At 38.9% G+C, this 21888-nt stretch overlaps 3 protein-coding genes across 4 annotated transcripts in view; 2 read left to right on the top strand and 1 right to left on the bottom strand.

Annotated features, from left to right (window-relative positions):
* The window catches only part of LOC134822081 (1-phosphatidylinositol 4,5-bisphosphate phosphodiesterase beta-4-like), an 858242-nt gene that overhangs the window by 475389 nt on the left and 360965 nt on the right, over positions 1-21888 (top strand). The gene's annotated exons all lie outside the window — the stretch shown is intronic.
* Positions 1-21888, bottom strand: part of LOC134821950 (asparagine--tRNA ligase, cytoplasmic-like) — a 55250-nt gene that overhangs the window by 31193 nt on the left and 2169 nt on the right. The window lies entirely within an intron of this gene.
* On the top strand, positions 6181-21556 carry LOC134821953 (serine/threonine-protein kinase SIK2-like). Of its 2 annotated transcripts, none has more exons than XM_063832783.1 (10): positions 6181-6409; positions 7959-8024; positions 8366-8480; positions 9603-9718; positions 12613-12783; positions 13600-13723; positions 14400-14509; positions 16668-16760; positions 20233-20347; positions 20856-21556. In XM_063832783.1, the coding sequence occupies exons 1-10, from the start codon at positions 6272-6274 to the stop codon at positions 21248-21250; spliced, it is 1443 nt and encodes a 480-aa protein (XP_063688853.1). In that variant the 5' UTR covers positions 6181-6271; the 3' UTR covers positions 21251-21556. The 2 variants fall into 2 exon arrangements, with proteins under 2 accessions (XP_063688853.1, XP_063688852.1); XM_063832782.1 differs by having other exon boundaries at positions 6194-6409; positions 14391-14509; positions 20856-21392.

The raw sequence follows: 21888 nt of genomic DNA, 5'->3' as shown, positions 1-21888 counted from the left end.
TAAAAACAAACACCGCGGTCTCTTCTCTGCAGGTTATATTGCGAGATGTGGAATCAGGTGCGAGCTGCTAAGAAAGAGCTTATTTTACCTTTCAGTATCTTACCGGGGAGAGGTGGAGGGAGGGGGAAGGAGGTAAGTCCAGCATTTTGAGAGGAGGCAGCATATTGAGATGTTGTAGTTATATTGTATTGGTATATAGAGAGATATTGTAGTTTAGTGTTAGCATAATGATTCACGGAGGATTCACGTCACTATGACGTCATGACGTCATGACGTTGGGGCCGGAGAAAGACCTTACTTTTACCAGCACAGTAGCCTCTGATCACGTGGTTAGTCTATGATCAGCCCCCCGCCCCCATATATCAGATCAGCCACCCCCCGGCCCCCCTCCATATATCAGATCTTCAAAACCGTAAAAATATAAATGTTCTTGATAATATCTGGCCTCATAATGCAGTATATATTATGTCATTGGTAACCGTCAAGCTTGGCTCTCTCTGGCGTAGCAGTATGTACATGATATGTCTGCTGTGTTGGGATAATCATTCTTGTATTTTGATAATAACTCTCTCAAACTTCCTCTCTAAAATATGATGACGAAAACATATTGCGCAGCTAGATATTCAGTGTTGACAGGGTAGCTATCTTGTGACGTACCACTATATGCTACTCATAACGGCGTCCTCCTTTCCCGTTTTTGGCAGTGTGCCCAGCTCTCTGTCTCTCAGCGACCAACAGAACATTAGGACGTGGCGAGGTTATGACGTCATGAGGTGTGACGTCACGTGTAATAAGTTTGTGACGTCATTAGCAGGCAGTTAGAACCTTGTCTTGAGCGGCGATTTTCTGATTGCAAGTGACGTATGCGGCACTTGGAGGGCTACAACTTTTCGCCTTCTTTTTATGTTTTAGCACGCACTACTACTTTTCAACTTTTTTTACTCCGTTGAGAGTAGTCCCTCGCTTACGACTCAATCTCGCGTACTATTTAATTTATTCCCACATTGCTAGAGACGTACTTGGGCGTGTCTATACTTTCTATAGTATATCACCAGGGTGTATCTACAGTATATCGCCAGGGTGTATCTACAGTATATCACCAGGGTGTATCAGTATATCACCAGGGTGTGTCTACAGTATATCACCAGGGTGTATCTTTAGTATATCACCAGGGTGTATCAGTATATCGCCAGGGTGTATCTACAGTATATCACCAGGGTGTATCAGTATATCACCAGGGTGTATCTACAGTATATCACCAGGGTGTATCAGTATATCACCAGGGTGTATCTACAGTATATCACCAGGGTGTATCTACATTCTACAGTATATCACCATGGTGTATCTACACTCTACAGTATATCACCAGGGTGTATCTACAGTATATCACCAGGGTGTATCTACAGTATATCACCAGGGTGTATCTACAGTATATCACCAGGGTGTATCTACAGTATATCACCAGGGTGTATCTACAGTATATCACCAGGGTGTATCTACAGTATATCACCAGGGTGTATCTACAGTATATCACCAGGGTGTATCTACAGTATATCACCAGGGTGTATCTACAGTATATCACCAGGGTGTATCTAAAGTATATCACCAGGGTGTATCTACAGTATATCACCAGGGTGTGTCTAAAATATATCACCAGGGTGTATCTACAGTATATCACCAGGGTGTATACTATATAATTATAGCTACAGTATTATATCACCAGGGTGTATTTACAGTATATCGCCAAGGGTGTATAGCTACATTATATCACTAGTGTATGTCTCCAAGATCACTATGATGGATAGGGATTAAGTAGTTCAAGGTGAAGGAAGTAAACGGCTTACGCAAGAAAGCATTTTATAACATTAAATGTATATGCGTGGGCGTACAGCCTCTATTTCTTTTATTAGAATCTTAAACAACGTAGGTTATAGCTTCCTGAGTGAGTTCCTCGATCAATTAACATCTCTTTTCATCGGGTTTTGTTCGTCCATGAAGAACAGTTTAACGTCCGTAATAAACCTTAAATAAAAGTAAAAACCTTTTATACTTTGACGTTCGTTCATGATTCTCCATCTATATAAAGTGTTTTGTTCTTAGTCCGATCAACAGTCCATCTACAGGACCGGGGGCCGAGTTGTAACATGACCTCTGAGTCCACAGCTGAAAGAAGTACGGCTGTTTTATCTGTAAATAAGTTGCTGTTATTTTTCAGGTGTTATCCTGTATAGCCACTAATTGAGTTGAGAGATTTAGCGTACGTCCTGAGAGATTGTGAGTATTAATGCAGGGCTAGCAGAGGGTGTCTTTTGATACACCAGCTACCGGAGGAGATCAGAAACAAATGGTGCACGGCCTCCCCATTAGTATCCAGATCTATAATACTGGTCATGGTTTATGAACAATGTGGTCTACGAGTGATGTGTAAAAGCTATAGCTAGCTTAAGTAATAAGTACCAATAGAAATGAGATTGTAAATATTGTTTGGGATATCACTGAGAGTTTGAAACGTAACTTCCAAATCGTGGCAGAGATATGAGACGTCTCTGCATGAAGGATTTAAGGTTTCGTCCTTAATTTCATCGGCGAGGATCGCACAACAAATCTCTACTAGGCATTAACTATCTAATCATTCGATTCCAATTACTATTAGCATAGTTCTAACAATTCTTACCGCTGGCTTCTCCTCCCTTCTTCTGGGAAAGAATTCAAATCGTACATTAAATCTTTGAATTATTTCCTTGTCATTTATTGACACATTCCTTTTGAGCAAGACCCACAATGATCAATAAATCACCTTTTGTTCCTGCTGAGTGCTGATGTTAGAGCAACTTTGCGTCATCAACATTGTTTCCTTACATTACTAGTAAAACTGGGACGTGTAGTTTTCGACTTCTGTAACTGTAGCTCTATGCCTATAATTTTGTACTAATGTCGGATTGGAGGCGCTGCACCATTCAGTTTGTGACGCACGGGCCGCTAATGAGTTATCAAGACTGGTCTGAAAAGTTCTAATCTTGTTGACTCCAATACTACATATTACTCAACTTATTGGAAAGCTTATGAAGTTTTGAGTTTTGCTTTTTGTTCGTCTGAATTCCAGCAATTTTAAAGCTTGTTTGACGTGAAAGTTGATGATTGTTGATTGTTGCATGTTAGAAGCAATTCACATTGGGGGCACTATGGCTGTGCCAACATATGAAGGAATCATAGCCATTTTGATTATTTGACGTCATTTTGACCGCTGTTTGACGTTGTAGCCACCATGCTGAAGATATATAGACAATAACAATTCAAATTTACTGAATTATTGATGTTAGTTTTCGCTGTTCCAGTTATTTATTGGCTATAAAAATGCGGATAAACTCTTTACACGATATTAAGAATAAGATTTGTAACCAGTTATGACTGTTAACATTCAACGTACGACTATAAGCTCATTTATAAGCTCATTGTACGACCCATTTATAAAATTCTCTGTGCAGCATAATGATACATTTCAATGTCGTAGTACTTTTCCAGCATTTTGATGTCTACGGTCAAAGTTTCACATTTAGAGCCACTCATGTTTCTATTATAGCAACAGTATAGTAACATATACTAGAGGCTATGTCAAAAATAGAAGAATTGCAAGCAATTTGAAGTCTGACTTTAAGTTTATTTATTGTTGCACCATTGACGTTGAAGCAGTACGCTCATTTTATTTCACCACGGAAAATATAAACCGACCAAATTAACTTTCTAGATCGAAGCAATATTTATCTCAAGAGAGCCATATAATTGAACGTCACTTGACGTAAAGAAACGATTTCCAACAAAACTATTATGTTACCTTTTAAAGTTGTCGATTGAGTTAATGAGTATTGAGCTGTGTGATGTTCGGTTCGTTTGGTTAATTTCACGTCAAGATTTTAACAAGTAACACACGGTTTTTGATTTTCTTTTGTAATCCAGTCCTACCTTTTAGAGCTTAGAGGGTTGATGTGGTTGGAAGAAACGCTGTGAGCCAAAAAATAGAAGCTTCAGAAATTTATAACGTGATATTCTTAAAGTTGTTTAATCGTTTTACGAAGAGAACCGATTGAAATATTTTACCACACCTCAGACGATTAGTTGGATTAATTAGTTAATTAGTTGGCAGGAATAAAATCTTTGTTTTTTGAATAACACGCTAGTTTACTGCGTTTTTGGTTTTTATACCGGATATGTATTCATCTGTAGAAACTGGCTGACCGCAACTCTTAGCGTGTTTCATGTTTGAGATGTCAATGATGACCATAGTAACTATGCCTGTCGATAATCCCGCCAGTCTCAACTTATAAGATAATAAAAAATTTTAAAGCAAATTATGACGTATATTTTGAAACGTTCTGCATTGACAAATCGGCAATTTTGACGGCGAGGCTAGCGGTTCTGAAGTTTATGAGCATCACCAATCGATCCGCCGTGAAAATTTAGATTTGTTAGTACCGATTATATAGTTTCAGTTGGCAGAATCAACATTTAATTAAACGTATAATGGCACTTAAGCACTGTTGTGAGAAAACCAGCCCGTTTTCACAAAAGTGCTTAAGTGCCATAAATTGTTTTTTCCCAGGCCAAAAGACCCATGATCACCAAATTGCCGTCACTAGGCCAGTTTGGACATAGAAAACAATGCCACCGTTTTCAGTTCCCGAAATGACACCATTTTTGAAATAAACGGCACCCGTTTTCCAAAATGTTACTTAAGCACTTTTCTCAGAAAAATGACCATTTTTTGCATTTTAGGGGGTTCCAAAATGGGGTTTCGGGGGGTCGGCGAATGTATCCAATGGTCCTCAGGGATAGTTCTTGACCCAAAAACAAAAGTTAGACCAAAAAACCCGAAATTTCCAAAATGTTACTTAAGCACTTTTGTCAGAAAACGGCAGAGTTTATAACAGCAGTTGCAGAGATTACGGACATGATTGCATATTAAGATTTATAAATATTCAAGTTTCGACCTGAGTTACGACGAGGCGCGTTATAGTTTATATTACAGAAGAACAAATATTCGGGTTTTTATTCTAACACAATTCAAATCAAGTTTTTGTTGCTAATTTGCCAAGTTTGGCAATCACCTGCATATATATCGAGCTATATTTTTTTGCAGTGTGGGTGTGGTTGTGGTAGCGTTCATGATCATCACCAACCTCTCCCGATTTCTTACGTTTCTCACCAGTATTCCGTGCTCCTTCTCTTATTCAATATCTCAGAAGAATTGTGGATTAATTGTCCTCATTCAGTTTTAATTTTGTTCAGCTCAGTTATTATTTTGCTGGTGATCTTGTATTTCTATTTAATTTGGACATCACAGTTTATGATTTCTTTCTTCCGATCGTCGAAAGAGCTTTGACCAAGTTTTAGACTGATAAACAGATTAAACTCTTGGTGCAATTCACAACTGCACGATGTGCCCAATTTTGATTTATACCAATTCATTTGATGCTATATTTGAAATGGTGTACTTAATGATTACTTTGACCATGTTCTTACTTTAAATAATGCTTGGTGCATGGTGCTCACTTGCTATTTTCTGTAATATCCTTCATTGTTCATAGTTCTTACTGTAAAATATTACACTACGTTACATATAGTTATAATATAGTTATACAATAGTTTCAAGTATGAGCTGGCAGGTCTGCTTAATGGAACTGAACTTGAGTACTTGGTAAACTCACAATGTCGAGTGTCACGTGGTCAATCTCTGTCCGTCAATTTTTGTTAAGTACGTGCTAAGAGGTCGGGATAGTGGTGGTCGTGTTGTTCGTGTCAACTTGGTGGCAATGGAAAATTGCCGTATTTGGCGACTCTACTTTAACGACCGTGGAGAGCACACGTTCAATAGATCAAGGTTGCAAGCCCAGCTTTACATTATCGGCAGCTCACAAGTTATTCTAGGTGCAACACGTGACCCGTCACGCTTACCACGTGACCCATCTACCGGTCACGTCATCCAATCAGGGCGCCCACGTGACCAGTCACGTGAGGCGCGCGTGGCCAGGCTTGACACCCTCGCAGCTCTCACTCGAAACATTGCTGCTGTGACGGAATACTGTGTCGAGCAGAACCAGTGAGTGCGCGCGGCGCTGGTCACGTGACCCACGTGATCCGTAATGACGTGATACGATTATATTTGTGTGATATGATTCAGCGCGCTCTCTCTCCCTCTCTCTATGTCGCTCTATGTGCTGCACAGTTTGATATATGTTGTAACTCTGCTCCCCACTAGCCTCAACCACTCCACACTATGACAGTCTCCAGATCAGAACCCTGCGAGGAGGCCCAGTATAGACCCCGTCTGGGACATTATCAGTTAGACAAGGCCCTAGGTGCCGGCAACTACGCTGTGGTCCGCCTTGCTGTTCATTGTATTACCGGGACTAAGGTTTGTGTTCCTTCATTCGTTCTTTTATTCTGTTTGTTTGGTTTTTGAAAAGTTATCTTTTTGTGGACAAATATTGTACTGAGTTTGATTTTCGTTGTGTGTGTGTGTGTGTGTGTGGAACCTGTTAGTGTTTGTTGTTTGCGTGTTATTTCTGTTACAAATGTGTGTTTGCTTGTATTTGTACTTAGCAGGCGTCGAGACGTGAACACTTTGTGATTTAGGCGCTTGGCATTCACAAAATTCAATCATCCTGAAGGCAGCTTATCCATAGTACCATTCATTTATTTAGCTTACATATCGCATCAATGTATTGTCTCAGCTGTATTGTTGTTCTGATATATATTACTCATTACAAACAATGTGACAGTTCAGACAATACCGTTACTAACAACCTGACATCAACTAACCATCTTGATGTGGTCTCACAAACTGGACCATATGATGTAGAGCTATCAGACTACATGTTATGTGAATAAATGTACATATTGAATACCAAGAACCTCCGCTCTAAGAGTGGTGGTCTCAGAAAGTCGTTATAACGGCCCGGTGGCTGATGGTAGTATCAGATTACTGCTGTAAATGCCTTCTTTACAGTTTCTACCTCATGCAAATAAAATTATTCATGATCTCGTGATTCTACCTTGGGACCTTAAAGTATGACAAATTTGGCTGTGTGGCTCATACTTTAAATTCCTAAGACCAAAATTAAGGTACAACTTACCTCTTGACATAAGCTCCCAAGTTTTACTGACCAACTTACCACTGACGTCTGATATTAGCAATGTTAATCTCTGTACCACGAGACAGTATTCTTTCATCTCCCTCTGAAGGTAGTAATATCAGGAGATCCACAAGGTGTGACCTATATCATAGCCGGTAGCTAATATAAATTCAGCATACAACAGTAAGCTCAATTACATCATCGCATAGCAATTTCTCGCGGAGTAATTTTCGTTAGGGCGCGGTAAGGGATGGCATTAGTAGGGTATGAAATTCTGCATAACAACATTAACGGTCAGGACAAATGCTATCCAGCGTAATATCATGTACATTAGTAATCTATACTTGTTGAACATCATGGTGTTATTACTGTACATTATGTGTGTGTACACACACTGCGGCAGCTTATAGTGTAACACTAATGAATTGGTAATGGGTTGTTGTGAGTGTGTATATATGTTTGTACGTCTGGTTGTCTGTTTGTGTGTAAGTTTGGTTAAGTTATGTTTGTGTCAAGTTTAAGGGTTGTGTTAAGGTGTTTATGGTGTGTTTGAATTAAACTTATTTAAATCTTACTTCACATTGTCTTATGTACAGTCTAAAGGCCCGCCCCTCCATGTGCTTCTGTAAATCTGTTGTTGTGACTGTACGTGCTTTTTTATTCTGTTTGTCTGTTTGTACGTGAGTTTGTTTGTGTGTACGTGAGTTTGTCTGTGTGTACGTGAGTTTGTCTGTTTGTACGCACAAAGACAGAGAGAGAGAGAGAGAGGTCATGTCCCGTCCCTGATTCGCTGTTACCAGTTATTTGATACCAGTATTACGCTCGCAGGTCGCAATGAAGATAATTGACAAATCAAAGCTCTGCAAGGAGGATCTAGCAAGACTCTTTCGAGAGGTAAGGTTTTTTGGTACTTATTTACTAAATTATTTATAATTAATTAATAATTAATTAATTATTATTATTATTATTTACTTAATTTACTAAATTCTTTGCGTGCTTGGAGTGTTCCAGATATCTCGTCATTGAGCTGGTGGAATGTTGTGACGATTTAGAGAAAATATTAGTGGCATGTCAGAGAGAAGCTGTAAAGTTATGACTGCTCAGTTATGACTGCTAAGTTATGACTGCTAACAGATACAGCTCAGAATCATGAAAATGTCACATGTTTGTGATTGACATTTGACCATATACATTTGACCATATACATTGCTGTATTTACAATACTTTACTTTCAGGTTCAAATAATGAAGCTATTGGACCATCCTAACATTATTAGATTCTACCAAGTCGTGGAGAACTTTCAGTACATCCACTTGGTCTCTAGTTTCGCTGAAAACGGCGAACTTTATGGTAAGTTGGAATCCACAATATATTATGTATTATTTTATTAATAGTACTAGGGGTGGGTATGTAGTTCCTTTATCATGACAATAAAGTTTCCCGATTCCAAGAAATTAACGTCTACAGTGCCTTGGCTGATTCTAAAATATTTTCGAGACATTTCGTAATGTAGAGACATTTCGTCGATGTCGAAATTAGCGAAGATCCCCTAAGAGCATCGAACCGTCAAGTGAGCTAATCCCCAGAATTGGTATAAATGGTTTGAACCCTACCCAGATAAACGATTGGTAGATCGATACGTTTAAATTTTGTGTCTTAGATAAATGGTAATAGTGCCCCCCGTATTTACAGTTTACAGTGTAAACTTTACACAATTAAACCTTGAGTTTGATCATGTTCCAATACGAGATTGGGGACAGTAAACAAATAAACAAATAATGCCCCAGACTTTTATAAGTATTTCGATGCATTAAACAAAAAACCGGATTTGCTGCCTATTAAGTACCGTCTTTATATTATAAAGGCAGTACTACTTAATAGGCAGCAAATCCGATTTTTTGACTGTCTCGAAATTTTAAATTTCCTTATAGAGTTTATAGAGAGATTCGGTTGCAGGGAGATGAACTCCAGTTGCATTCGTTTAGTTCTCTAATCTTCTATCCTGTAAATACTCTTAATGCTTTGAACGACTGTTATACATTTAACTGTTCATTGACTGGATTTCTATTAAGTTATCCGTATTCTGTGGTAGAAAACTCCGTCTAAGATAAAACAATTTGTTCTCACCACTCTCCGGCTCAAATTTTGCCCAAATATGGTCACGATTAGAGCTATGCATCGTTTAATAACAGACAATTACGTCACTTTATGATATTTGGCCTCGGACACCCCGTATTTACTGAGGGTTCTCTCGTCCACATTCTCAAACACACTCCAATAAACAGAAACAATATATTTTGAGCATAAAATCACTTTTCCGGATCACACAAATTCACTTTGAGGCTCTTTGTCCTTGGTTATTGTTTTAATAACGTTGAATTTCGGTTTTGGGTTTTCTGGGTTAGGGGGATCAGGTGATGAGATGACTTAATACATATTTTAACTAATTAATTTAACTAACACTAATTTCAGAGCACGTCATGAAGAAAGGGAGTCTAAGTGAACCAGAGGCCCGGAAATACTTTGTTCAGATTTGTAACGCTATCTCATACTGCCACGATAAGGGTGTCGTTCACAGGGATCTCAAGGTAACTATTACTCAGCGACTGTACATAGTGGGTCCTCCATTTACCATAATTCTCAATTTAACGGGCTTCACTACCATTGGGGCTAATCGTGTTGGTGTATTTAGTTACCGTACGACTTGACTTTCCGATCAACTATAATACTGGTAAATTGAGGATCTACTGTAGCTATTTTCTAGATATATCACTATTTCGTTACTATTTATATTTGTCACTTTATACTAGCCCCTAATTCCTATTGGTTTAACACTACTAGCATCTAATTGCTCTATCAATAAACTGATAAGTCTAAGTACTACTCCGTTTTGGTTACTACTAGAACCTGCCATCTATTTATAGCCCAAACACCCTTATACTACTACAGCCTATATTAGTAACACCCAATCACACTGCTACTACTGTTCAGTAGCGACCATTACCTTGTAAGTAACACCTGCTCTCGACATTTTTTGTACCCTTTTCTAGTTCCTGGAAGCGTTAATGGGTATGGCAACTTCCTCCTCGTAGTGCATGCTGTGGAGTAAGGGTAGTTAGCTGATGTTGTCACGTGTTCTTGTCACGTGTTAAGACGTAGATACACGTGTTTTGTTGGCTCTACCCGTACAACAGCCTGTTAAATGAGTTGGGGTATGCAATCACTGCAGATCAGACCTTCTTCTACAAGGTGTTTTGTATGCCAGTTTAGTCGTGTTAATCTGTCGCTACATTTTAGAGCAGCTAAGATAAGCACCCTTCTCACACCTACTCAGTAACTTACCAGTTATTGTGTACTGTAATAATATGAATCAATCTCTATCGAGAAATTTATCATTTGAAGCTCAGTCTAGTCTGTAAACCTGACACGTGGCAGCGATTAACCAATCAGCTCCCAGCATTAACTACTCTAATCCCAGAATCACTGGCAAGGCGTCAAAACAAATAAGTTCCCACATTCCCACCAGAATCCAAATTTACAAAGCTCAGTCTAGTCAAAACACCTGCGTCAAATCACCTTTTTAACCGTTTTACCAGAAACATCGCCCACGCTATGTCGCTACCCTCCTAAACACGTTAATTGCGGTGACTAACAGGTCAAGAGAGGTGCTCTAGAAGGAACCACGTTCCAAGGATATTATTTAACTGTTCTCCGACTTAATATAATTAGATCGAGAAACTTATCGAATTGTAAGTTTTAAAAGTGAGATTTAAAAAGGAAGTGCTGTTCCGTACTTAGAGTAACATGTGGATTGTAAAGAGATACATTTAGTGGTAGCATACAATTGATATTCAAGTCCATGTTTCATGCTCATGAATGTTTGCCAATTGTAATAATATTCGTAGTGCCATGAAACACTTAAAAACTTGTACTTGCAGCATTCGAATATTGAGATTTGCTGCTTGTTAATGACGTTATTAAATGAACATATAATTCCGTTTAACAATACTAATTTAGACGTGATTAAGTTCTCTGTACTTGACGATCACCGTCAATCTCGTTAAAGTTAAGAGTTCGGTTATAGTGAAATGATATCTTGACCATATTAAGCTTATTTTTTATCTATGCCCTAAACAAATCTTCACCGCGTAACTGTAAGATAATTCAAAATATTGGGAACAATCGGCGATAAACTAGGCCGGGAATATGTCGCAATTTACAGGAAGGTTAAGAGATTGATCTCTGTGCTGTCTCAACCATCTCAAATATCTTAGGTGCTAAGTTCGCTTTGATCAAACTTTCATCATATTTAACGTCAAGTATATATATTTTTACTCCGCCAATCACACAAAAGCTGGCAACTGAATGTTTGACGTGAGAATGCCCACATTTCTGTTGACGTACTTGGAAATAATCTATCTGATCGAGAGCGTTTCTACGAGTTCACTGGAGATTATTTATATTACATCAGTATTCAGTAAGCAGTTATATATAATAAGTTATACAACAATATAACAATGTGTAGAATAATTAATTTTTCCGTGTCCTGGTGATAAATATTACTAACCGTCACGTACACTACCCAGTAGTCACGTACACTGCCCAGTATAATATTTATAAGATTTACGTGACCCAGTAACATATTTCCGATGAAAAATATGCCCACAATTATTTCCGACATTTATATTACATTAGTTATTGAATATTCGGGTTTCAATTTTCAAACTTCGAAGTAAATAAATTAAACTTTCCGCGTAACGGCATACGTGACGCATGACTGCCTCGGTAACATCCACTTCCAAGAAGGCAATCTCGCTTCCCAGGATACAATGTAATCTCGAATATTGAATAGGGTGAATATGTCAAAACTGTGGATTTAGAGATTGATGTCAGCACTGTGATTCTCACAAGCGATCATTTGATGTTTCCCAACGAACGTCTGACGTAAATCTTTTCTAATGCTAAACGGTCCATCAAAAGGCACTCACTCTCTCTCTCCCTCTTACGGGATGCTAGGCAACCAATAAGATCTGTGGGAACTGACGCATGTTCACGCGTACAATTTTAGACCTTCCACGAATAATCTGAGTAAAGGCTGAGCTCAGAACGACAACCAGCCATCTCAAGACCTAATCCCCGTCTAACTGTACCTGTAATGTCACGTGCGAGGCGTCATACAGGCAGCGGACATTCACTCAGCTGCAGAATAGAAAGAGATTATCATCTTATCGTATAAATTTAACGATCTTATATCCAGTTTGACTAGCCCTATTTAACCTCACAGATCCAGTTTGACTAACCCTATTTAACCTCACAGATCTAGTTTGACTAACCCTATTTAACCTTACAGATCCAGTTTGACTAACCTTATTTAACCTTACAGATCCAGTTTGACTAACCCTATTTAACCTTACAGATCTAGTTTGACTAACCCTATTTAACCTTACAGATCCAGTTTGACTAACCTTATTTAATCTCACAGATCGAGAACGTGCTGTTAGATTGCAACAACAATGTCAGAATAGCAGATTTTGGGTTCAGTAACTACTTCAAGCCTCCCCGATTATTGGAAACATTTTGTGGGAGCCCTCAGTACGCTGCTCCTGAGATATTTAATGGAAAACACTACGATGGTTTCAAGACTGATATTTGGGTGAGTTTTCATGTCTTAAAAGGGGTTAACAATTTCCCTACAATTTTACGTGCGAATTTAATATACGCCTAGTTAATTGCCGCCTTGTCCTCTCCCTACTTATTTGATTGTGTCATTCGAATAAATTTGGTTATTCAACTTAATTTGGTCCAATAGCTGAACAATGTCTAACGGTTAGAGTGCGCAGGAATTACGTCAGGTGCATTCCATCTAATCCTTGTGGTAATGTCACTTTGGTAATGTCACTGTTAGCTATTTTAATATAGATTATTTTGTCCGATTATGGTAGTAACCCCCACCAATCCTGACAGCAACTGTCACCTTTCGAAACTTTCTCACTCAAATTATTAATTTAATCACGTGACCCGGAAAGGTCTCCGGAGCTGCAAGATGGTTTTGCAGAAAGAAATATGATTTTTCCTGTATTTGCTTATACTCGATTCATTGTCACAAGGATCAAACCAACCTAGATTGGTCACGTGGTCACGTGGTCACGTGTGCAAAACCAATTTGTTCCGTCCTCAGGTAGCATTTAGCTGTCTCTGACAATCTACCCATTCATAGAATGGAGGTAGATAATGCGTAGTGACCACATCTGTCTATACACAGATACAAAGTGTTGTTTCCTTAGAATTAGAAAGTTGCGAAAATTCTGCGAAACTTTGGATATTGTACACTGAATACGTCAGCACTCAGCAGCATATACTGGAGGAGGGGGGTCAAAATGTGACCAACGTTATGAACAACTCTCGCGGAAGTGAAAATTGTGATTGACAGTAATCCTACTAATTATTCCTAATCAGAACATATTTTCAGAGTCTAGGTATAATTCTATACGTGCTAGTAACGGGCGGATTACCATTCGACGGAGATTCAATAGCAGAAGTTAAACAGAATGTTCTCCGGGGCAGATTCAGAGTTCCTTACTTCGTCAGTCATGGTAGGTAATTTATAATTAATAAATATAATCAATCCTATTAAATAGTGAATCAATTGTATTTTATTACTATATTTATTTCTTAAGTGTTTACTTTCAACATTTGATTTTATTAGCAATACTTAGTACTGTAGTAATCTATACAAAAATGTTACTCATGTACGTCTTATCAAAATATGATAGGCTTTTTTGGGAAAAAATATGAGAAATGGGTCTAGAGGTTGATAATTCAGAGTATGTAGAAGTGGCTGTTCAGTTCTAGGAAATCAAGTTTGAATTGAAGTGTAATTTTTAAAACCAAGAAGTTCCATTTCCCAGGGTCTTGTTATGGTTTAAATATTATGCACAATATTGTATATCAGATATCAGGTCATACGATCTAAATTTTGCGCCAGTCAAAAGTGGTCACGTCCAAATAAAATTATAGTATGGCATAAAATTTTAAAACTTCATAACTCATAAACGGAAAAAATATAAATACTAAAATTTTATTGCTTTAAACAGTTATTGTATGACAAATTGTTGACCTTCCTCAGATGCCATGTAATAAAAGTAAAAGACAAACTAAAGGGCCTGGCTAAGAATTTTTGAAAATTATCTCAACACTTAAACTTATTATTTAATTGAACAATTAATTATCTAATTAATTAACTAATTATCTAATATTCAGTAACTTCAGAGTGTGAACACCTTATCAGAAGCATGTTATCGCTGGAACCAGAGAAACGTCCCAGTGTGGAAAGTGTACTGTCACACAGCTGGATGCAGGGTGATCAACTCGTTGATAAGGTGAGATATTACAAATATTACAAATATCTCACTTAACATTATTAGTAATATAAGTTGGGGGACAAAACAAACGGACAGACAAAAACACGTACAAACACACAATCCTCCATCCAGCATCTGGATCATTGCCAACATTGCCCAAACTTCCCATTTCCAGCCTCCCAGCCTGCAACATTGCCCAAACTTCCCATTTCCAGCCTCCCAGCCTGCAACATTGCCCAAACTTCCCATTTCCAGCCTCCCAGCCTGCAACATTGCCCAAACTTCCCATTTCCAGCCTCCCAGCCTGCAACATTGCCCAAACTTCCCATTTCCAGCCTCCCAGCCTGCAACATTGCCCAAACTTCCCATTTCCAGCCTCCCAGCCTGCAACATTGCCCAAACTTCCCATTTCCAGCCTCCCAGCCTGCAACATTGCCCAAACTTCCCATTTCCAGCCTCCCAGCCTGCAACATTGCCCAAACTTCCCATTTCCAGCCTCCCAGCCTGCAACATTGCCCAAACTTCCCATTTCCAGCCTCCCAGCCTGCAACATTGCCCAAACTTCCCATTTCCAGCCTCCCAGCCTGCAACATTGCCCAAACTTCCCATTTCCAGCCTCCCAGCCTGCAACATTGCCCAAACTTCCCATTTCCAGCCTCCCAGCCTGCAACATTGCCCAAACTTCCCATTTCCAGCCTCCCAGCCTGCAACATTGCCCAAACTTCCCATTTCCAGCCTCCCAGCCTGCAACATTGCCCAAACTTCCCATTTCCAGCCTCCCAGCCTGCAACATTGCCCAAACTTCCCATTTCCAGCCTCCCAGCCTGCAACATTGCCCAAACTTCCCATTTCCAGCCTCCCAGCCTGCAACATTGCCCAAACTTCCCATTTCCAGCCTCCCAGCCTGCAACATTGCCCAAACTTCCCATTTCCAGCCTCCCAGCCTGCAACATTGCCCAAACTTCCCATTTCCAGCCTGCAACCTACTGCCTCTCCGCTCATCAAACCTAAAATCTCTAACCAGTAATGAGCCATAACAACCAATACACATGGCTAATTAATTGCGGAACATTCCAGAAACTTAATCACCTCTCCTCCTCCTCCTCTGGTTAGAACTTCGGCATGTTAAAATCCCATTAAGTTTAATTACTGCGAGCTGAGAGTTTTAACAGCGGGAGAATGTCAGAGTTTCTCGTTTGACGTCACAGCCCACGTCATTTCTCACGGAGGAGATTAGAAGGATATGGAGGAGGAGGAGGACCCCGTGACAGTGTTGAGGAGAACGTGTGCGGAGGAGAACGTGTGCGGAGGTTTCTTAAGAATGATATAGAGATATAGGAGACTGGATAGAGGTGGGATGTGTCATTAAAGTGGAACATTTTTAAAGTCAGGAGGATGTTGAGTAGTCGTGTGGGCGTGGTGTTTGGTTAGCAATTTGGTAATATGGACAGTTGGAGTTAAACGATACTAGATGTACAATAAATCTAAAAGTAAATGTAAATGTAACAAATTTGTTTTATGTGGACGGTCCAAGAATTTATAGAAATCTAAAATCTCGTCAAATTTTCAGTTTATTTTAAAAATTTAACACAGATTGTCGGAGTCATTCATCGTCGTTACATTACTGCACGCCTTCTATTGAATTCGTGCAGAAAATCTTAATTTTGGCACCTTGACAGTTAAGTAACCATCTTGACATTAACCATCTTGGCTGTAACCATCTTGACAGTAACCATCTTGACAGTAACCATCTTGACAGTAACCATCTTGACAGTAACCATCTTGACAGTAACCACAGACAACTCACAGTTATTAAACGAAACCTCGACACATCTGTAGAAGGCGTTAATCAAATGCCAAGATCTTATTAATCCTTACTGCTAGTGTCAGTCATGTATGTCGGTCATGTCTCGGGGGAGGGGCAATTATTGATCTTATATTTTATGTTATTTAAAGTATTAAAATATTGTGCAAATAATAGCACTCAATCCTGGGCGAACTGGTTTCTCGTGACGCGAATGGTCGCAATGAATCTGCATAAATTGTTTTCGCAATATTGAAATTAATGCAAAGTTGCCCCAATACTCAATAGTTGAATCACCGGTATAGTACTCAACTTTGGAGCGTCAGCTATATTTATAAAGGAGCACCTTGCTCAATCATCATTAAATTTCAGCAATCACTCGACCAGCATAACAGCAGAGGACTCAACAGAAATATCTTAACATTAATGGAGAATATCGGCATTTCCAAATCCAAAGTAGTTGAGGTGAGTTTTAACTTCTCATTCTTATTTAGTTTTGTTTCTTTTATAAAGCCCACTTCCTACATATTTTCTTTATTGAAACTTGTAATGATGAAATGACAAAATAGAGTTTGTTACGGGATGTTTATCTATTTTTCAAATACTTTTAACATTATTAAATCATAGATGGTACAGGCCGAGTGAAATTTCCTCAATATTAGTGACCAAATATGATCACCAGTACTCAAAAGACGCTTGAACTTATACTGTTAAAATTTTGATGAAATGACAAAATAGAGTTTGTTACGGGATGTTTATCTATTTTTCAAATACTTTTAACATTATTAAATCATAGATGGTACAGGCCGAGTGAAATTTCCTCAATATTAGTGACCAAATATGATCACCAGTACTCAAAAGACGCTTGAACTTATACTGTTAAAATTTTATGACATGCAATATTCTCTCTTATTAAGTTTCACGTCTTGGACCAAGGTCTAGATAAGTATCTCATAACTTTTGTAACTCTTGTAACTTTATCTTGTGACAAAGCCTTGTGACGTCACACAGTGGTTGTACTTAGGAAGTATGAATATTTACGTTTCATGACGGGGGTACCCTGCCTAGGGCGTGGACCTTATCTGGGGACATTATAATGGAAAATAGGTCCAGTAACGTAAGCTTTACAGAATAATTATAACGTGCATAAACAATGCTGTAGACTTAGCTTCTGGTTCCCGCATTTAACGGCAAAACTAGTCATTGGTCCAAACTTGTATTAGCATAAACATGAATGCTTTTACGTCAGACAGTTACATTGGTGTGATGAATGGAAATAACGTGTACTAACAACATGTTAATAGTGTGGAATCAGACTCCTAGTTTCCGTTATTCAAACTGGTTTATAGTAAAACTGAAGAATTGCTCATAGTAGAATTTCATAATTCGGATTCCGTGTTAATGTTACGTTACAAGCACCGTTTGTTGAGTAGCTGTTCTAGCAGAAGTTTAACGCTCATGTAGGAGCTAACACTGATCAGCAATTGCTCACACAGTCATACCTCGTGTAAACCACGTGTAAACCACGTGTAAACCACGTGTAAACCACGTGTCTCCACACACCATCAGTACCGACCAACACTGTAATAGTAATCGCTCACCTATACTAATATTACGCCACGTTACACGCACTGTAAACTTTCAATTAGTCCTGAATTTCTCATCCGTGAACAGTACCGGAGAGAGTTTTACACGGTTACCATGGTTACAACTCCCCCACACCCACGTGTGTGCAGTGCCTCCCTCACTGCATCAGTCCTGTCACAGAATCCACTCAGAACTAACTGTGTAGTGTTAGTGACGTATCTTTGTATTTTTACCCTGAACCTGTTGCCCTCCGTATGTGGGGTGGATACGTCAATATATATTCAGCCCTGTCAACCACTTCATCTCCAACCAATCACGTTGCTCACACTCTGTCATGTGACCAAGTTGGACCAATCACAGGGCTGCATTCCCGTCCAACATTGACGTCAATTCCTAGCGCAAATTAACGAGACATCTGGCGGTTGGCTGGACCAATCAGGTTGGAGAAGACGAGACATGAGTTGCAGTTCAACCAATCACAGCACTCTAAACTCTTCACGAGTTGCAGTTCAACCAATCACAGCACTCTAAAAATTGTCATGTGATTGGAAAACTGCCGATTAAGTTTTGCTTGACTTCAGCAGAGGTTTGTCACGTTGGCCAACTCAAACATTATTGATCCCGGACCACTGCAACAATCATCCCGTCTCTCTCTTAAATTAATGTTATTTAACGTTAACCCTAGCCCTGTACCCATAATCGTCACGCTGACGTTCGCCCCACCAATCACAACCCCTCACAGCACCCTCACATCCCATTTGTCGACAGGGGTCACGTGATTGTCAGCAAGTTCTCTGAGTGGAGGATCTTCTAGGGCTGTGCCGTTGCTGTAGTACAATGAATCTGTGACGTCAATCTAATACCAATCACTCACACACCCACGGTCATACGGAGGCCCTGGTGTGTTTTACCAAAGAGTACCCACTTCTTTGGAATCTGTGGCATTAAGTGGGAGGGAAGGGTGTAGCTGGAATATATCAGGTGCTCGGTTTAAACTTTAAACTCAATGTAAATTGTCAGATTCTGCGAAAATCTGGGTTGGAATTTGATAATTGGAAATTATGAAATCGTGGTACGTGACTAGTAGTAGAGTTTGAGATCTTATCATCATCAAATTCCATTTGATTTCTTCGGAGCATTCCATCTCAGCTGTCAACAGATCTGTTCATCAATTGTTTAAAGTCTATTTGCATATTGCAAATGACGGTTAACTTTGATATTACTATGATTGGTAAACGTTATTGAACATAAGATATGTTATGTACAGAGGTAGTGAGGTACTCAGTCACAATATCTAAAGAAACAACCACTGCCAACCTAAAATTCCTTGTAATCTCCATAATTCCTATTTCCTTCTCATATTCACTATTTATCGCCTTCATTTCCCTTTGATATTCACTATTTCCCCTCACTAAAATACCCCAGCCCGCACACAGTAGTATCACTACTGAATACAATTACAAGGCGCGCACAAACACCTACTGACGCGTTTCGCAGGAAAGCGGGTGAGAAATAGTGGGGTGACGTCTGAGTGACGTCACAGTGACGTCACACTGCAGGAACTGTGCCCATGTTAACAGCGAGAGAGAGAGAGAGAGAGGAGAGATGGGGTTATTATTGTTATTATACTGAGGTAGTGTTTGATATTATTTATCAAACATGATCGGCCCTGCCTGCAGCCAGGGTTGATTAATTGGGAGGAGGTAAAAGAGGGGCTGGCGGGGACTCAATTTGTTAACTTTGTTGTCTGAAAACGTATAATAGAGGGCGTGCAAGAGAAGACTGGTATCGTAATATGAGGGGATACTGCTTCTGTCAATATGCAGGATGTGGAGCAACTCTTGAGCGGAAAATCGATTAAAACCACTATTGTAAGGGATCATTTTTGTGTATAAATAATAAAGAACTAACTTTAGATTCACGATATTTGGTATGTTATTATATTATTATTCCACACACGTGGAAAATCTACTACAACACGTGGAACATGGAACGTAACACATGCCCAAACCTACAGTCGGGTGTGTGTGAAACCATAAGTTAAAGTCTTTACCCCGTAACAATGATAATTGCATCACATTAGGAAACCCCCTGTACTTAACGGAATCACTTTAAGCTAGATACGACAGTATAACCACGTTAAGTTGTGTAGATTAACGCAATATATTTGGTTCATAGTACCACATGCAACCTGTACCTGGTTCCCCGTATCTAAGTAGTGTGTCACAGAGGGTAGCTTGTGCAGAGTTCGAGCCTTATTTGAGCGTTTCCTCCCACTCAACCACCACCATCTATGATTTAATCTATTTTGTCGGTCGTTTTTAAGTGATCTAATCGGAGTTTGTTTCAGAGTTACAACTCGTACCTTTTCAACGATTTTACCGCCATTTACAAGTTGTTGGCAGACCAGCTTCACACCAAGGGATCTATCGACACCAAACCTATCAAAGAATGGCTTCGTCAAGGTTTGTTAAATTGTTAAATTGTTTTATATACACTTTTATAGGGTGATTATCAGCTTCATTTTATATTGTTCATAGTTGCTTTCATGTAATAAATTTGATTATAAAGGCTTTGACGTCATAAATATCACGCATTTAGTGTCACTGCCGCTTAAATCCTGAAATTGCTAGAAGCAGATGACTGGTCCATTTCCAATTTTCACATGAGCGGTAACTGATTATCCAGAAATCATGAAATTGATCGCCATTTTGAGCTTAAACTCCTAACGGATCTCGATTCGTCTAGTCGCTCATCCAAAACTAGACAATCTCAAGCAGTAATTTTGACGGAGCCGTGTAATTTTAAAATTTTGTCTTAGTCTACGGCATCCAAATTATGATAAGCAATAAATTCGAACTTGACAAATAATCGACAATTACCATTGCTATTATTAGTGTTAAAAATCATGTTAAACGGAGGTATAATTTAAGAATTTAGCTGCCATCATTCTTAACGAAGGTTTTATTTCAGAAGTTCGAAACAGCGGCAGATCGACATCAGAAGAACATCCCATACAACCAGAAGCTCCTCCACCCCAGAAACACACTCACAAAAAAGTCAGCTCCAAGCAAGGCCTCGACAAGGTCCTTCACAACGCCAAAAACAGGGCTCTATCAGCAATTTTTAACAAAAACAATGAGGAATCATCAGGGAAATCAAAAGCGAAACACAAAGAACTTAAAGGAGTCGCTAAACATGGGCCCTCGCCGTTAGTTTCAAGTCTGATTTCGCCCAGAACAGTTTTAGACTTACCTCAATCTTCGAACAATAGTATATTTCATCGAACTGTTTTCGGTTTTTCGTCAAGAAAAACGGCTTCAAGATCGACGAGTAGTTCACAGCAGTTACCAAATTCAGCCAGGTGACATTTCATCTTCAGTTTCTAATTGAATTGAATTAAAAATCTCAGTTTGAAATAAAAATGAAGAGGTGCGTTTTACTTGTTATACACTATACAGTATAAGATTTCGCAAATAGATTAAAGGCGATGACAATTTTTGCTTCAAATTTTATTTAATACGAGAATTTATCATTTACAAAAACCGTCAGCTATTATTAAATTAAAATTGTTAACAAGATTATAGGTTCTACTATACTTGTCACTTGATTTAATTATTATTTTATTAAAGCTATAACTAATTTAGGATAATATTTAAAGAGTTTTTAATTTACATATCGTATTTAACTCGCAATAATAAGAATCAAATAAAGATGTAAAATCATCATCGTCAACAAAATACCAAAATTGTATTGTCACATTCATGACCATGCAGCTGCAGATTTGAGCATAATTGCATATTTGCCCCAAACAAAGTTATTGTGATGTGAGACCAAGCAGTCCTCTGGTGAGCAGCCACAATCAGTTTTTATCAACAATCAAATATTTGAACCTTGAAATAAGCCCGATATTCTCATTTCCTGGAGAATATCAAAAAGAAACGATCAGATTCTCAGTTTTCAGATTAGTGGCGATCATATCCTGGTTCCCAGTTTCAGATCAGTG

This window comes from Bolinopsis microptera, chromosome 10, assembly GCF_026151205.1.
Source record: "Bolinopsis microptera isolate Bmic1 chromosome 10, MBARI_Bmic_1.0, whole genome shotgun sequence".
Taxonomy (NCBI): Eukaryota; Metazoa; Ctenophora; class Tentaculata; order Lobata; family Bolinopsidae; genus Bolinopsis; species Bolinopsis microptera.
The sequence above is the reverse complement of the archived record's forward strand: the minus strand, read 5'-3'. Positions and strand labels throughout refer to the sequence as shown.

Excerpts from the sequence above, each read along its gene's own strand:
- LOC134821953 (XM_063832782.1), top strand. The coding sequence starts at position 6,272 with ATGACAGTCTCCAGATCAGAACCCTGCGAGGAGGCCCAGTATAGACCC. Across the intron at positions 8,025-8,365 it reads TAGCAAGACTCTTTCGAGAG|GTTCAAATAATGAAGCTATT; the intron begins GTAAGGTTTTTT and ends CTTTACTTTCAG. Across the intron at positions 14,510-16,667 it reads GTGATCAACTCGTTGATAAG|CAATCACTCGACCAGCATAA; the intron begins GTGAGATATTAC and ends ATTAAATTTCAG.